We start from the raw sequence: 18,530 nt of genomic DNA, 5'->3' as shown, positions 1-18,530 counted from the left end.
AGACCCTCCTGGATCCCTCCACACTAAGCCCGTCCACACTTGGATCCTGCCGGGCTGAGCTTGCTTGCCCCATACCTAGATTGGGGGACAGCTTTGTCCCTCTCGCTTGCTATCTTGGTGCACCTGGCATGGAGGGGCAGGGCCCTGGGGTGTTTTAGGGCAAGCCCGGCCCTTGTGCTGTGTCAGGTTTGGGTGCAGCCTCACCGTCAAGTCCATGTCCCAAGGAGGGGCTGCAGGGTGATCTCCCACCTCCTTGCAGCCAGTGGCTGTGCTCCCCACTGCCATGCTGGAACCCCCACATTTATTTATTGACAAATAAAATATGTGGAATTTTGCAGAATTTGAAAATATTGTGCGGAGAATTTTTACTTTTTTGGCCGAGAATTCCCTCCGGAGTAACATTTTAAAAGTAATTCTTTAGCAATTCAGTCCTGCTGATGCATTGGGGTAGACATTTTAAGTTCCACAAAAATGTGGCCTGTTTCATAATGTGAGGAAACAGGATAAGCTGTTTGGGGGGAAATTAGTTTGTGAGAAATAAAGAAAAAGCACTGTCAGAAAGGAGGAGTCAGCAAACTGCTCAGGAAAGATAGATTTCTTTAACAAGCAGAAAAGTTAGAGACAGTATTTTTCTTTTTTATATATAGAGTTAAACTCGAGAAATAGTGGAATTAAATTTTTTGGAGTTAAATATCTTTTATTTTTAGAAATAATATGCTTAGGTTGTTTTGGGGTGTATGTGGAGTTTATAGGTGTTGCATTGTAAGTGAAAATACTGGTGGATGGCTTTGCTTTTATGAGCAAGACACCATTTTTGTGCTGTATGATTAGGGCTCTCTGTCTGTCATGGAGGTCGCGGAAGTCACTGATTCTGTGACCTCCATGACTTCTGCAGGCAGCCAGTGTGGCTGACCTAGGAACGCCCAAGCAGCTGGCCCTAGAACAGCCACACCAGCTGCTGCTGGAGTGACCCGAAGGGGCAGCCACACCAAATGCTGCTTGGGAGGCCCCGGCAACAGTCCCTGGGTGGGTGGTTTCTCCAGTTTTGGCTGACAGTTCTTGGCTCATTGGAGCAGAGGACACACTAAGAAATGAAAGAAAACTTGATCCCAAGCACAAATTGTCTGACAGCAGGTGCACAAGTTTGTGTATTTATTTATTTCCACAGCATTTTCAAATTTGCTGCTTGCTTCTGACCTGCTGTGGCTTCCTTTGTGTTCGTGAATATGTTTCTCTCTGGTTCATGGTATCAGAAGGAGTTGCTGAGATGTACAGTAGAGGGCACTGCAAAGTTATGTTATGGTTCCGAGAAATATAGAACATATGAACAGCTTTAGTTTTCCAGGAAAATTGCTTTAAGTCCTTTTTTATTGTCTTCACATTTAATGACAGAAATAGAATAGTTTACCTTTTTGTCATCAAGTGAACCCAAAATGGAATAAAATATAAAGAGAATGTATTCTATCAAAATAAAAATTATCTTTACTTGATATTAGTTTAAGGAAATAATTTGAAAAGTAGCCAGCAATTGGCCGCAGGGAGGTGCTGGGTTTGAATGCCCTCATACTCAAAAAATGCGTAACATCTGTCAAAACAGGGTTAAGTCTCCCCAAAAACATTGTTAAATGGTAAATTGTAGAACTAAATTTTGCACAAATTAATTGGGAAAACAAAGCACTTGACAAAGAGAGATTACTTCTGAAATGTGGAAAAATGACATAATAGCTATAGTACATGGGCAACTCAGAATTAAAAACATACAGTTAAAATACAAAAAATTGCCTGCATAGAATGGCTATATTTGCTTCGCTGGCATTTGATTAAAAAAACCCTCCTGTCTTCAGAGAGATATCTTATGCTGTACCCTGAAATTTGTCAAGTACTAGCAAACAGAGGAAATTAATTTCATGGGCAAAGGCCCGCCACTCTCTGTGCCTAAAACTATTCCTAAAGTTTGGTCAGAAACTGATAGCAGTAGCGTGTCAGCTGATTTTGACTATCCTGACACAAAATACATTATTTATAATTTATTTCCCAAGATAAGAAAAAAATGTACTGGGTCTGTTGATCACCTAAGGAAGTTTTCTGAGCAAGGAACTAATGATCCCATACATGGTATGTGTATGTATGCATTCAACAATTACTGCTTGGTTTCCGTCTCTGAATGATTGATCCTGTGTAACAGGGAGTGCTCTAAATACCCACTGTAGTCCAAAGGAAGTGAGGGCACTGGACACCCTGCACATTTGGGCCCTGCATCCCCTTAATTTCATTTTAATTATTTGAACTCTTTCCCTTTTTCCAACTTAGAACTTGATCTGTGTCATGTTATTTAAAACAAAGAAAAAACAATTCTATTCTCTCCTCTGCCTTGCACAGTAACACTGTTCTGCAGTTTTATGGATCTGTGGGATTCCTGTGAAAGAAATACTTTAAAATCTAAGACCATGAATACATAAAATTTCCTAATCTAAAGCATTTTCTTTTTTTCTCTCCATCTCTTACTTTTCTTTTCTTCCTGTCCTCCTAGCTCCATTGTTAATTTCTTCTAATTACACTTATTTATTCTTCCATTAATTCAAACTACCAGTGTCAGAAAATCTGGTAAGTCTGATACTCAGTAAAAATGCATTGTGCTTCAGACTTGCTGTTCAGCTATTGAGCTCCCCATACTCAAGAAGAAAATGGTTACTTGGACTGGCTGAAACTACTACTATACTACTAGTACTATAATGTCCTCCAAGAAAGGAACCGCCTCTCCATCATATGTTGGAAACCTTTTGTTGTGTGTGCAGTGATTATTTCACAACAGAAGAAATTCAGGAGCATCTCTGTGTAAGAAATTTGGGTATCAGCTCATTAAGAGTAGAGGTCTCTGCATGGGGCAGCTTCATCCCTTGCCCTTTTTGCGTGTTGCATTGTTTTCTTATAGCTTTGCAGCTTCTGTCCTGCTGGCTCCATCGTCTCCTGACAGTAACCTAAAATATTCTATTCTTTTTCAGATTTATAGTTTGCATTTTCTCCATCCAAATTGTATATGCATAATTATGACTAGAAGCTCTAAACTTCAAATTCCCTTACTTTTTCAACTTATTTTTTAATCTTTAAAAGGATTGCTTCTCAGGATTCCTTAAAATAGGGCAGCTACCTTAAGGAAATTGGAAATGCTTTTTGTGACACATGGATGTCACAAGAGGGAAGTCTACTTTAGCAGTCTGGATTAAGGAATTTATGATAGAGATATGCATCAGGAGAGGCAAGGAAATAGCAGTCTCTTTCAAAGCTCATTGCACAAGATCATTGTCTCTTTCTTGGGCCAAGAGAGTGGCGGTGTCCTTTCTTAAAATATGCAAGGTGGTGTTGCAGTCCTTGACCCCAGAATTTACAGAACAGTATAGGTTGGATATCTTAAGTTTTCAATAAGTGCAGTAGCCTTCAATTTGTGTGGGCCACTTCCTCTCTCATTGGATTCTTCTGGTATCTGTATGACACTAATTCCTTTTTTTTAAATATAAATTGTACTAGGAGGTTGTAAATATCTGGACATATGTGCAAGTTAAAGGGTGGGTTTCACACCTTTAAAGTTTCTTCAAGTGCTTCATATCAATCTAGACCACCTCCTTTTCAAGTTGGCTCTGATAAATTAAAGAGTTTTGTGCCTTATTTTCCGATAAATTAGCATATTTGAAGAAATTGCTACATTCTGAGTTTCATCTGAGGTGCTGAGTTGGCAGGACAGGTATATACAGTGAGATGGCAGTACTAAAAGAAATTGAATGTTCATTCTCTGTCTTCAGGTAAGAGAGGCACTGTACAGCATCTAGACTGGTATGGAATAATTCAAAGGGGGGAGAAAAGTAAGACATTTTACCTTTATGTAAGATGACAATAGTGAAATATGAGGGTGAACAAAGCCAGAAGATGATGCTTGACATTGTATAATTTATGAACCATCAGTGAAGTGTGTCTTTTAAACATGCATGTGTGCATTTCTTTTTAAAGACCTATTTTAGCAATTTTACTTAAATTAGGTGTCTCAGTGGTCTCAGCACATGATTAGGAATTACTAGACTCCCATGAACCTCAAGTCTGAAGGCTGACATAGAGAATTTAGCCATTCTTGGCTTCAGAACCCATGCTAGGGTTGAGGAGACTTGCCAGCACCTTGGAATTTATTGAACTAAAAATGTCTGGTAGCAAGTGTTCACCTAAACATCCTCATTCCCACTCATTACAGGTAGACAAAGAAAAATCAGTTCAAATACAAGGACCCAAGTCTATATATCTACAACTAGGCTCAATGTGGACAGTGGAGACTACAGGAGATCACAAAAACTAAAGAAAGAAACTAGATTTCAGATTTATTCTAATCAGTTCAAGATCAGTGGTCAATAAACTTTTCAACATGATCTGTTCTGATGAGAATTCTGACCTGGCTTGCATAGTTGAGACCTGGTTTAATGACACACACAGCGCTATATGGGTCAAAGTTACACTCCTATATGGTCCAGTTTACACCACACACACACCACCCGCACTCAGGCTAGTCTGTGTACCAGCTCTCAAACTTTTTCGTCGTGTGAATCACATCTGAACAGAGTATTTCATAGACCACTTTCTCTCCTATTTAGATTGTGAATGTGTGGACCACTTCATCTCTTACTGGTAATCAAATAATATCCCCGTGGTAAGTACAGCACATGATTACCTGGAAAAACAATGTTTGGAAATATTTTTAGTTACTTTTAATGTGATTTAGTGACTGGAAATGACAAATAGTAGCTTTATGTGATCAATTAGCAACCCACTTGTAACCAACAAGTGCTCTGTAGACCTTGACTATGCTAGGTGAGAGGTGGCACAACAAGGTTATTCACGCCTTAGATGAAGTGGAGATTCTCTCAGTAAGACAGACTTCTTCAAGTCTATGGATACTACTCACTACAGAACATAAGTGGCACAAAATGAGATTGGAAAGCAATTACCTCCAGCACAAAAAGATAATCTCTTTTCTATAGTTAGCAGAACTATTCTTGTTAACCAGTTTGTCAAGCTGTACTGTCTTCAGTCATCCACAGAACCAGCACTTCTTCCTGAGATTAGCTTTCTACCTAAGTACCACAGTGATGGTGGGTACTATTATCCTTAGATACCAGGATAATATTGTATGGTGCTCTAAAAATGACAATGTTGCCTTGCAGATAAGATTGCTGGGATCTGGGACAAAGTCTCTGGGCCCCAAGAATTGGGGTTTATGCAAAAAGGAGTGCAAATACATGTATCCTTTGTAGAATTCAGATTGTTCATGCAGACAGAAGTTTTCAAAGTTACTGCAGGATATCAGCCTGTGACTCTATCTGTCTCTCATGGCTGGTGAAAGCAGTCATGAGACCCTGAACCCCCTGTTGACAGAGATTCTCAACATCATCTTTGGAGATTGCAATGTAATAGCCAACCTGAAAAAGGCTGTTGTCCAACTAGTGCTCAAAAAAATCTCTTGACATGATTTTGCCTGTTCCTGTCCTGTATAGTATCAAATCTGCTAGTTCTGAGCAAGGTTGTTAAGAAGTTTGAGAACAGCTATTTCTAGCAGCACCTCAAATCAACCCGCAACTTTGACGCGCACAATTGGATTTTGGCCCAGGACATGGCTCTGGGACAAGGCTGGTCATAGATTTGGATCTTTTTTTTTAGCAGTGGACAGCAAACATCAGTGCTCATATATCTAGATAAGTCCACAGCATTTGACGCGCTTGACTATGAGGTGTGCTGCGTTGCCTGAGACATCTAGCAGGATGGACAAACTTTGCACTATGTTGGCTCCAGATCTTCCTCTCAGGCAGAAGAGGGGATTGTGATGGGCATCAGCTTCTCATTCACAAGGACTTGTATAGTTCCAGGAGGCTCAGTTCCTTTCTCACATCCCATTTGACACATGTTAAATCTCTAGGATAGGTTGTGAACTGCCACAGACTCCAGCTTCAGTAGTCTCCCAATGAGTCCCAGCTCCGCATTTCCCTCGTGTAAAACACAGCTTTCCCATGTCTTCATGATCTGAATTTGCTTCCTCTCTATTACAGCAGTGCCTCATACCTTTGCTTACTAAGACTTTCCAGATAGCACAACATGAAGCAATCCACCTTCTAATCAACATTGCTCATCAAAAACACCATGATGCTTCAGACACTACAATGGCATCTGGTTCAATAACTAATGTAAATTTCTGATCTTGATCTTTGAGGCTGTTCGTGGGCTGAGCTGTGCTTCTCAGGGACAATGGAGTTGTGATCGCATCCCGAATGAAACTCACAAATGTAGGGGATTGTGGCTTCTTTCCAGTAGATCCACTGCTGTGGAACTCCCTTCTGAGAATGAGCATAAATCTTACCAGCTTCAGAACAAAATAAAACCCATTTATTTACATGAGCTTTCCCACAACAACTTCCTTGAAATTGAAGAATAAATGAAGATGATGGAGGAGAGGAAAAAGTAAACATTGACATGAACATCTGCATACATTCACATCACAAAGCAAGTGAGGGATATTAGACTTTCAGACTGCTAGGTTTTTGAATTTTGGGTTGCATTCAGATACTACTTGGTCATGTTATAAATACCTAAATGGGGGGAGTATTTTTTTAAAAAAAGTTTGCTCTAGTATCTGGACCAAAATGTGCCCTTGCACATACTCTTTTGTATCATATTGATGTGTATTAGTTGGCTAACACCCTTCATCTCAGTGATGACTTCAGTTCAGAGCTGGTGTAAGGGTTTAGTATGTGAAGTGCTTTGGAATCCTTCAGAATAAAATATACTATATCTGTAAAATAAGTAGTAATATTACTGTAGCTTTTATTTAGCTTTTATTTTGAATTAGCTTTGATTTAAACTATTATAGTGTACCCAAATCTGGCGATAAATTGATAAAAGGTTAATAGCGAAGTGGACAAAAGGGAGAACTGACAGGTTGATAAAGAGGTTGACTACTGTGATAGTGAGTTTGACTGATAAAAGAAAAAAGATTGATGAAGATGTTGCCTTCTATAAGAGTATTTGATTAAAAAAATGAAAAAGATTGATGAGAACACTGTCTGGTACCAAAAAGGCAGAGAAAAGAACTTTCTTTCTAGCAAAGAATCTAACGTATTGATTTTTTGACAGTTCTGGGATTTAGCAGTAATTCACTTTCAGTTTCAAATTGTTTGATATCTCAGTAAATCTCTCTGTGCCATAAAAGCTACATACTGCTGAATTGTTGTAAGTAAAGCTTGAATGTGATGTATCTACCATATGCAAGGATTTTTCTTAGCCTAATTTGGAGGTCTTTTAAATTTCAGAATCACCTTCTAATTAATGAAATAATGAAATAATCACCTTTTAATTAATGAAATTAATGAAATATTTTCTGGAGAGTTGTTTTATAGTGGCTTCAAACAGGATTAGGGTCTGTCAAGAACTCTGGTTAGTGGTCACAGTTTTCTTGTTTGCAGTGTTGTAGCTGTGTTGATCCCAGGATATTAGAGAGACAAGGTGGGTAAAATATATTACCTCACCCACAATTTTCTTGAAAAGAAAGTCATTAGTAAATTCTCCATTAGCTTTTTTCTTTGGAAATACATAACATTAAATTTGAAACAAACCATCACAGACACTAAACAAAGCTATTTAAATGTGCTTATGGTTTGCCATTTGTACCTTTTAATAAAGAATACTGTCTAAATGTAATATTCCTAGAATCAAATTTGACAAAGAATAGTATACAAACTAAACTTCTCTGTGTCTCAGTTTAGTTAAGTGTCTTGTCTATGGAGCCCTTGTAGCCTACAGCAATATTTCTCAGATGATGGAGCCATGCCTTCAGGTGTGTTGCTAGGGGTTGCCTGCTGGTTAGCACTCCATAGCTGAGAACAACCCACCCCTTGCCACATAGCAGAATCCTATGGCTGTGAAGATCCAGCAGGAGCAAAAAGAGAGCAAGAAAGTAGCCGCTTGTTCCCCCAAATAATCCTCCCCCTTTTTGCTACTGCTGCTCCATCCCTAAACCCAATCACAATGGAGATTCTCCCCCTTCCCAGTATTCAGTTCTGGGGCAGGATAATACAGGACATCTAGAAGCTGTGGAACTGGCTTGGTAGCCTCTTGAAGTAGTGCTGTCTGAGAGCTGTGTGAGGGGGCATGGAAAGGTTGAGAGAAAAGGGAAGCACTCTCATCAGCCAGCATCAGCCCCACTCCCAAACCCAGCCCTCCAAGCACCAACAGCTAGAGACCAAATCCCCCTTACTATTTCCAGCTCTGCCTATCCAACAACAGCTCACTAGAATCCCCAAAAATCCTTGAGAATTTTTGCCATGACCCCAATCCTACAGTCCTTTTGGGTGGACCACTTAAAAAAACCTGATGGGGTGGTGTCACATTCTCTGGTGCAATCCAGACTAGTGAGGGGTCGTGTCATTGCCTGCTCTGTCATCCTGGGTGCCTCACAATGCTTTACGGGTGTAGCTCCCAACCTGGGCCATGCACAACCGGGCTACCAGCATAAAGGTCATGTGCTGAGTGTCTGTGTATAGCTGAAGCTTTGACCACAGCAGCTTGCCAGCAATGCACCAGTCACACATTGGCTTCTGCAAGCCTTGTTTACTACTTGCAAGGTGACTCCAACACACTCTCAGTCCTGGATTTTCCCAAAAATTTGTGTTCTGCAATGACCAGCCCTCTCCTGGGTAGTTCAGATATTAAGGTACATTGCCCCTGTAAGAAGTCAATATTCAATAGTTTACTTTAGCTGGAATTACCAAACAGTTCAGTTTTTGGCACTGGATTGGTTTAGATTAGAAATAAAACAAGTTTATGAACAAAAGAAGATAGGATTTTACGTGAATTCAGGTATAAGAGAGAGAGTTAGAAATGGTTACAAGCAAATAAAAGTGAAAACATGCATCTAAAAGTCTAAAACTTAATTGGTTGATTCAAGGTTTTGTTTAAGATGGCCTTTCTCACCCACGGTTTTCCAGCAAGATTATGAATTACCCTTTACTTCATCAGGATCTCTCTCAAAGGCCCAAAGCTTCTGGTGCCTTTGTCTTAGGTGAAAAAGAATGTGAGGTTCTCTACTAGGGTGACCAGACAGCAAGTGTGAAAAACTGGGACAAGGAGTGGGGGGTAATTGGTGCCTATATAAGACAAAGCCCCAAATATCGGGACTGTTCCTATAAAACCGGGGCATCTGGTCACCCTATTCTCTACCCCCTTTTTTATAGACCAGTGAACCTTTGAAGTGGATTCTTCTGAGGGTTACCCATCAGAGTAAAGTTTATTCAAGCAGTAAAAAAAGAAAAATGGAGTCTGGTGGTGAAGGGGCTCCATGCCCCTACTTGTGTTTGCTAAAATTCAAATTGTTCTGTTTCCTGCCATCTCTTTCCCCTGCTGACTTAAAGATTCTGTCTACTACTTATATGGAAATTGAGGCAAATTCCTGGGTAACAATTTTTGCCTAGGCAGGGCTATTTGGTTTTGAACATGTGCTAATGACATCATATGGGGGAATAATAACTTTCATATAACGTTGCTATATCCATATCACCATGATATTATTTACCAGTGAGTTATTTGTTTTCAAATGATATGTTACAAGGCATATTTTGTACAAAGATTATTACAATAGCGTGTAGAGTGTGAATACATGGGATGCTTTTGGTCAGGTGGCTATAGGGGTTCTGAGTGGAAATAGGTTGAGAACCTCTGGTCTATAGGATTAGGCTTCAGGAGAAGTCAGGAGACCTGTATTCTAAACCAAGCCCTGACACTGATTTGCAGTCTGATACTGGGCAAATCACATCTTTAAGCCCCAGTTTCCTTAGTGGGAAGATGGAGATAATGATGTTCGTCATCTCCTGTGATGTTTTGAGGTATAGTTGTCACAACCACACGGCCCCTCCTCTCCGGGGGTCGGCTGGGAAGGCAGATCAGCACTGCATGTTGCTAACGCTGTGGCAAACATTGCAAAGCATTTTGGGGAGGTTCAAAGGTGTGAGTGTGGAGTGGAAGATTTCTTTGCAGACTGCGAGAGGCCAAAGTGGGAGGAAAGAAGAAAAGTACGGGTTAACTTGATGTCCCAGCTAAACCAGAAGATAAGGAGCTGACTCCAGCTGAAGGCCACTCTGCTACCTGCCAAGACAGAAGGGGGAGAGTCCACCCCCCACCCCCCCCGACCAGCCATGAGAAAGGAGAGTTGTTGAACGAAATCACAGGGGCTGCGAAAAGGAGCGAGATGGCGAAGGCCAACAAGGAAAAAACATAACGGTCTCACAGCCCTGAAACCAGTGTGTTTTGGGAAAGCTGAAGAAGCCACAGAAGGCCGACTTGGACTGGTACACAGAGCTTGGGGAACAAAGGTCCTGGAAGGAGACTCCCCCAAGAGACCCCAGGGACTTAAAAACCCTCCTGAGAGCTGAGGCAAATCAGAGATCAACAGCGGACCCTGGACGACCTGTGCACAGGACAAGAACTCCTGTCCACCCTTCCCCCTCTTCTTCTTACGTTACTCCCAGGCTTGGACAGCCTGGGGTAGTGTGGGTGTGAGTATGAAAGTGGGTTAGGGCTTGGGCTTGGGGCACTAATGCTGTCTTTCTTCCTTTGAGTGACGTGGGGAGCCACCTCACCCCCAACACTCTCTGCTGTTATTTTATTAATAAAGCTTTAAAATTCAGACATTTGGTGTGCTCTTCATCTCCTCCCCTAAAGATCCTGCGGCCTCAGCCTCATCACCTGACACCGCAGGCAGATTGGTAACATAAATCTGTGACATAGTCAAATCATGTTTGTGAAGTTCTATATAAGTGGAAAGAAGAATAAGTCCTCAGCAGATGTGGGAACAGGATAGGCTTTTCTGACTTTTTAGCCCTGTGCTTGTTTCTCTAAACAATGTGTCATCTAGAACACCACTCCTACTTCCTCAAAACTTCTATGTGCTTTTGGATGTTTGCTCCTGTTGGAGTTTGTAAACACTTATATGTGCTGCGCATATATATGGAGCTCTGTACAGTTCCTAATGTACATATTAACCACATTCACTAATTGATTCCTCACCAACTCCAAGAGATTAAAACATGGACTTTCTAAGCCAGATTGCTTAGGCAAAAGTGAAACCTACATCATTTGTCTCAAATGCATTGTTTGATTTTCCACAGACATCAGAAAATTTCTCTCTTAGCATAAGATCAGCTATGAAATTTCAGAAAGGTTGGTTTGGTATTTGACAAAATTAGGGACACCTCATCAGAAGTACTCTTTTAATAGAAAACTACCTTCAATTTCAATGTCTCTCTATATTTTAATTTGTCTCAATTTGTCCAGCAATAATAGCTGCCCTCAGTTTTGTATTTAAAATTACATATGCTTAATGATCGTAATAGCCCTTCTATTCTTCACCTGTTTTTCATAATACAGAAATAGTGCTCATGTGCTGTATTTTCTACACATATTTGCACCTTTAACAATGTCATTCCTCGTGTTCACTCCCTATTTGTGTACATGTGCTCTGTTCTTATTTTTTCACATATTACATGGTGTTCAAATAATTGAAAATATGGCTCATTCTCTGCATAGTACATCAAATGTAGAATTCAGCAACTTGTACTTTGAATTTTTAAGTAAATTTGGACAATTGCTAGACTTTTGCTTCTTTGTGAGTGAGGGATATAAGTACATGCATTGTTCACTCTCTATAATGAACTGGGTCATAACTATAAATGCATACTACTGTTTTACAGTTACATCCTCATCTGCTGTTTCTGCTCATTTAGTTGCATCCGTTATTGTAGCTGTAGTAGAAGGGAGAGGACTTGCCAGAGGTGAAGTAGGAATGGCTAGTATTGACTTAAAAAACCCCGAAGTGGTATTATCCCAATTTGCGGACAATACAACCTATGCTAAGGTAATTTTAATACTTTTGGTTGCTGTATATGGTTGTATTTTACATAATGGAGAAGATTATTATAGATGTCCTTTTTTGTTTGAAGTTTTTATAAATAATAGCAGGAAATTCCTGATTGACAACTGCAGTTTGTTCATACCAAGAGTAATAAAAAAAACTAAAGTAGCATTGTTAATGTAAACCAGGGGTCTCAAACACATGGCCCGTGGGGTTATTTTCTGTGGCCCGCCAGCTCCCCGCAGCCCCTCCCACCCCCCCCAGCATTTACCTAGAGTGGCTCCGTTCCCGGCCAATGGGAGCTTAGGGGGAGGTACCTGGAGGTGCGGCCAGGGCAACACACAGACTCCTGTGCCCTCCCTCCCCCAGGTCCCAGCCGCTTTCTGGAGCGGTGTGGGGGAATGGCAGGGAGGGAGCTTGCCCTGTCCCCGGTTTGCGCCGGGCCGGACCCGCCCCCCCCAAACCCCTCCTGCAGCTGAACCCCTGCCGCACCCTGCACCCCTGATGCAAACAGTAACATCATTTATGCTGGCTTTTGTGGACATTGGATACTCATTTTTGAAGCTGTTCCTCTTAAAAGATTCTATCGACTCATGATAGCAAGTGAGTTTTCTCTTCAGTTAATAGTGTATTTATTTGTGTCTAGATTTTTTCTCCTCCCTTTTCCCACTGTCCTTTGGGGTTCCACTGTGACCCTGTCCTTCGCCTTGATCCTCAAAGTTACCTTTCTAATTTTGATTTGTCTCCATCCATGCAATCCTGTATTTCAGTCTCTCTATCAATCTGACATCCCCTCTTAATTGTCTCCCTTCATTTTAGAATTAACATGATAAAAACGGAACTCCTTTCCTTTCAAGTCCTTCCTGAATTTTCCTTGACTGTTGACATCACTATCTTCCCTGTCACTCAAACATAATCTGAATTGTCTTTGATTCTTTCCTCTCTCATGCTCCCACATCAAGCTGTGTGCAACTCCTGCTGCATTTTGCTCTAGTGTTTCTAAAATCTGTCCTTTTTCATACTGTACACACTGCAAAACCTTTTTGCCGGCTTCTCTGAAAGTACATTCACCCTTCAGTCCCTACAGAATACATCTACTAAGATCATCTCCCTTTACCTCTCACTCTGACTTTACCCTTCCATCTACTTCCCGTTTTCTGGCCCCATTGTCTTCAATGCCCTTCAGTACAATGCCCCTCTGTTATCCATACTTGTCTCTTATTGTGTTGTGACCTCTGCTTTGCCAATGATATTGGCTTCAATCATTGTTGCACTTTCTTACATGCCACCCCTTACGCATGGAACACCATCCCTGAATTAATATGTTAAGGCCACTATCTTCTCCTCCTACAAATCCCTCCTTAGGGCTTATATCTGCTGTTATGCCACCAAAAAACTAAGACGCTAATGATGGATAGGTTAGATAGCCACAGCCCAAACAAAAATATTTTAGATGGTTCAAAACTATTAAGTCTATGTAGCTCATGAATTTATTATAGTTACTCCCATTGTGTGTCTCACTGCCCTACCACTTCAGTTATTTGTGATACTAGTTGCATTTTGTCTTAGATTGTAAGAGATTTTAGACAGGGATTATGTCTTTCTATTTGTTTGTACAGCACCATATCACCTGTATACTGGGGCCCAAATCCTAATTTGGGGCCTTTGAGCACTACTGCAAATAATACAAATAGAAACAATACATAATAATTGATCTTGTTAGGTATATGTAGATGTTAATCCTTTCCTAGATAAGAAACTAGTAGCAAAATTCAGTTGTACTTTAAATCAAAGTTAGGCTCCTGGGTCAAGACAGGGGACATCCTTCCTCTCCTCTTTCAGCTTCAGAACTGGCCCCTTTCCCCAGAGGAAGCAGACAGTCCTTTTTACCTTGTCTGTTGTGCTGTTTGACTTTCTGCTCCTGATCCTTTTAGCTGCTGGAGGACCAGTTCTTGTTGGTTCTGCCAGCTGCTGAACCTGGTGGACTCTCTTGGCAGCTAGTGGAGTATCTAAACTCACTGCTCTTTTCCACCAGAAGGAAACCTGGTTGGGGCAGGATTAGCCAAGGTGGGAGGGCATCAAACACGGGGTACACCCTGTCACAATGAGTATCTCATGTGAAAAGGAAAAGCTGGTTTAAATGTGTATCTTTTGAGCCACCAAAACAGAGAAACAATGCAGGTTAGACTGTAGCATGCACATGTATCCATAAGAAGTTACAACAAGGTCTAAAATATGACCTACTCCAAAGAGCCTTATCCAGTCCAAGTGAGTCTGCAGCTCATGACCTTCAGGAGCACCATGAACTTCTGCAGCTGCAAACCCAGAAAGTTATTTCTGATTGAAAAGGTACTTTCTCACTCACAGTCATGGAATGCCATGTTAGGTATAACGTTCTTTTTTGCAGGGGTTTTTCATCATATCTGTTTTTCATATATTCATGACATGAGATAAATTATTCTCCAAATCTTTTACTTTAATTTTAGGTATTTTTGTAACTATTTTTTCTGTTTTATACTAGTGAGTGATATCTGTAGACAGTTCATTCTTCTGTTTTGAAAATTATGACTGCAGGCTATTTCTTTTTTACCTTTTGTATGCAGCAGTTGGAGAGACATAGTGCATAAAAGTGCATAAAAGGGAAGGAGAGGGAGGAAAGAAACTTAACAGATTTCTACATGCTACAAATAATATAATATGTTCATCTGCCATCTTTGGAGCCTGATGCAATGGGTGTAACTAAATCCTCTCTTTTTGTACTATATTTACCTTATTGCTTTCTGTACTACACTACACTTACCTCATTATCTGGCCACCAGAAAGTTCCCGATCATTTAGTCTCACCTGTTACCAGTGCTCAAAGCTCAGGAAGTAAAAAAGCCATTAAAAACCTTACTGTTTTTGGCCCTGACTGGGAATAAATGATGTCTGCCTGGTTGTTGTGCGTGCACATCCCTTTAAGTGGAATTTTTAATTGATTTAAAAGTGTTTACAAAGATTATAGAATTTGTCAGTTATTTCTGGACTATTTTATTTATTTGTGAAAATGTACTTTGAGATGGCTAAATGATTTTTAATGAAATTATGTTTTAAATTTGTTTTTAGGTTATCACAAAACTCAAGATTTTAACACCATTAGAAATAATAATGTCAAATACTGCTTGTGATACAGGGAATACAACAAAATTGTTCAGTTTGATAACAGAAAATTTCAAGGTAATCTTTTTTTAGACTTCATTTAGTTTTTATAGGGCTCCTCTTTGATTGGTTTTATATGGTTACAGATTTGTGACCGTCTTTACGAGGGGATCCAATCGCTGAATCCCTTAGCTCGCTGGGGCTGGGCAGAGTTTAGGCAGTGTTCCTGGCTTTTGGCCTCTACGCGCACTCTCCAGGTGTAACCTTGTGTCTGACATCTCTTTTGGCAGTGGTGATCCCACAGCCCAACTGCCTATGCCCTGAAAGTAACGTCATCTCCTGCAAGCCTCCCCAGAAGCTCTTGCACATTTCCAAAGGTGTGAGCCTTCTGGCTTATAGTTTGCCTCTTCAGGGACATGCAATAGTGAAAGCCAACAGACACACAGACAGACTTTCACAGGATTCTAAAGTAGTATTGCTCTTTACTTAATAGAATGAGAAATACATCGATCTAGATAAAATAATAAACATATGTATACACATTTCCTTGCCTCAGGTTCCTCACCATTCTGGAGAGTTCCCAGAAATATCAGTCCCCTGAGTTCAAGGATCCAACGTTCTGTGATTTCAAGAGCTCTGGCCCCTTTCGTCCCTTAAGTGATGGATGCAAAAATAGCTTCTTGTCTTTGCTTGTATCTTCTAAAGTTTAATGACCTCGCTCAGTAAGCAGGAAGCCCTCTTGGGGGCTCAGCCTGCTGTATCCAGCAGGGAGCTGACACCATGTTAATTTTTGCAGTTTTGTGTTCTCCCATCATGATAGTTAAGAGGCTATCTCTCGCACTCACCCATTTGATGGTTTTGTTTACCTTCTGTGTAAGTGCAGCTTCATCATCCCTGCCTGATGACCAGACCAGTCAGAAAAGCAAACATACACTCCCCTGTCCAAGGCAGACTGGGTCCATGCACTGGTTGCCAAACACATTTTAAGAACAGAATTCCAGCACACGTCTATAACTGTTTGTACACACTCTGTACATACACCACGCAGTGAGCTTCAGGACCAGTTTGTCACCAATTTGCTCATGATATCCTACATGACACCTTCCAGATACAGATCATGATAGTGATGAGTGGGGGTACACTGAGTATGTCAGGCCCGACGAGTTGCTGACCCAGAGTTGTGAGCTGCCAAAGGGCTTCTGTGTTACATTTTTACATAGAGAGATTCCCCAAATCATCACAACACTCCAGTTTCTTTCCATGAGATTTTGAAACCTTTGCTGTTTTTGGTTTTGTTTTTATTAGAACGTGACTTTTACTACTGTCCAAAGAAAATACTTCAATGAAACAAAGGGCTTGGAATATATAGAACAGTTGTGTACATCTGAATTCAGCACTGTCCTAATGGAGGTTCAGTCCAAGTATGTTAACCTAAGTAAGAAAAAGAAGTAGTGTCTCCAGATAAAAGATTTTAACAGTTTGTACAGATTTAATACACTGGTCAGTGGCTTCTCATTAATTGGTACACACATCCCTAAAATTTAAAATCTGTAAATGTAGTTGCCTTTTTATTTTTCACTCAAACATTTCTGATACATCCATTACCAATGATACATCAATTGTCAAGTGCCTCTTGGAGCCCTGATGACACACCATTTAGAGACCCTGGCATCAACCTTTCTTTAAGAGCTTGTCAGCTTGTATTTGCTAGAGGAAGTCACTAGAGAGCAACACTAAAAACTTGGTCACCTGGACCCATACTTCAGTAATGTATTTCTGAAATTGCACTGCCAGACTTACACATGCACAATATCCAATATGTGCAAGGCAAGATCATATGCATGCACAGACACATGCATGTTTGAACACTTGATTGGCCCATACAAAAGTGGACCTGCACTACTGAAAATCTGGGCCCTGATCACACTGTTTATACTAGGGGTGGCCAAACCCTGGCTCGCGAGACACATGTGACTCTTTTACAGTTAAAGTGTGGCTTGTGGAGCCCCCCATCCCACCCTGTTCTCTGCCTACCAGAGCGTGGGGCTTCTGCCTTGCGGTAGCGTGGTGGGGCTAGAGGTTTCTGCCCAAGACAACTGGTACCTGTTGAGAGTGGGAGGGCACAATTTAAAGGTTCACCCCCCACCAACAGTTTGTCACGCCCCTCCTCTTACCATCAGTGACCCCTCCCTGCAGCTCCCAGCTGTTTGCTGCTGCCTCTCCCCATGGCTGAAGTTCCCAGCTTGTCTGCTCCAACAGCTGCTGTGCAGGGCAGGAGCCCAGTGGCACGATGTGACCGAGCAGGGCCAGCAAACCCTGGGAAAAATCTGGGGGCGCATGTGACTCCATGTGCTCCACCAAGCATTGCCTCTGGCCTCTGGCTTTAATGGGAAGGGTTGCTCCCAATCCCTAATATGTGTGAACATGACTCTACAGCTTGGCATAAAAGATTGCTAAGAAAAACCTTCTCCCTAAGTACAGTAAATGTTTTTGCGCTTGATGAGGAGAAATATTTAATGTTCAATAAATGATTCTACTTTACAGGTATTACTGTCTAGCAGCTGTTGCAGCTTTGCTAAAATATGTTGAATTTATTCAAAATTCAGTTTATGCTCCTAAGTCACTCAAGGTTTGTTTCCAGGGAAGTGAGCAAACTGCTATGATAGATTCATCATCAGCCCAAAATCTTGAATTGTTAACTAACAATAGAGATTCTCGGTAAGATTATTTTGTTTTTACAAATTCAGTTTTTTTGCATTCTTATAAATTTGTAATGCACCAAGTTCTATGGCACATGTATCTAATCTGTCTAGTCAAAAACAAAGAGTTAATTTGGCTCTATCCTGACAGCAATTATAGCATATGTAAAGCTGATTTTTAAATAATTTGAAAAGAGAAATGAACTTTAACTTAGCACAAAATTTGTAGTCCTAGCCTGGAATTTTTTTATGTGTATCAGGATACCCCTAGTAATGAAGGGGATTAGAAAGAAAGAGTGAAAAGATAAGAATTGTGTAAAGGTGTATAGTGTGTCTGTCACAAATGAACCTGCTGTCAGCAGGTTTGACCTATATAACTGACACACAAGTTATGTGTGGCTATGCCTCTACCTAGCAGCTGAGCAAGGGGGATGTTGTTCTGGGGAGTCCAGAAGTGGGTAAGTGCTGCCCAGAGCCCGCCTCAACCCATCCCGTGCCCCAACCTCCTGCCCCCTCCCACACCCAAACTCTGCTGCTGCTCGGGGGCGGAGGAGGTGTTGAGCCAGGTAGGGAGCCTGCCAGCCCCGCCCACCCCAGCACCAATGGAGGTCCTGGACAGCGCGCCGCCACCTGCGCCCCCCCTGCACCACTAGTGGTCCCAGGCAACCCCCCCACCCAAGTTTTATTGACTGGTAATTTTAGTAAAAGTCATGGACAGGTCTTGGATCATGAATTTTTGTTTACTGCCCATGACCTGTCCGTGA

General features: G+C 41.1%; 1 protein-coding gene across 5 annotated transcripts in view; it reads left to right on the top strand.

Moving 5' to 3' along the window:
- Positions 1-18,530, top strand: part of MSH4 (mutS homolog 4) — a 55,722-nt gene that overhangs the window by 7,730 nt on the left and 29,462 nt on the right. For 3 of the 5 annotated variants that reach the window (XM_043521629.1, XM_043521632.1, XM_043521630.1), the window contains exons 3-6: positions 11,769-11,932; positions 15,035-15,145; positions 16,373-16,488; positions 17,612-17,785. In XM_043521629.1, coding sequence (XP_043377564.1) covers positions 11,769-11,932; positions 15,035-15,145; positions 16,373-16,488; positions 17,612-17,785 — 565 coding nt within the window. Of the gene's footprint in view, positions 1-3,440; positions 10,575-11,768; positions 11,933-15,034; positions 15,146-16,372; positions 16,489-17,611; positions 17,786-18,530 lie in introns of those variants that run through there. The other 2 variants (XM_043521633.1, XM_043521631.1) reach the window with 2 other exon arrangements.

This window comes from Chelonia mydas, chromosome 8, assembly GCF_015237465.2.
Source record: "Chelonia mydas isolate rCheMyd1 chromosome 8, rCheMyd1.pri.v2, whole genome shotgun sequence".
NCBI lineage: Eukaryota > Metazoa > Chordata > Testudines > Cheloniidae > Chelonia > Chelonia mydas.
This window is presented reverse-complemented; position numbering and strand designations above follow the sequence as displayed.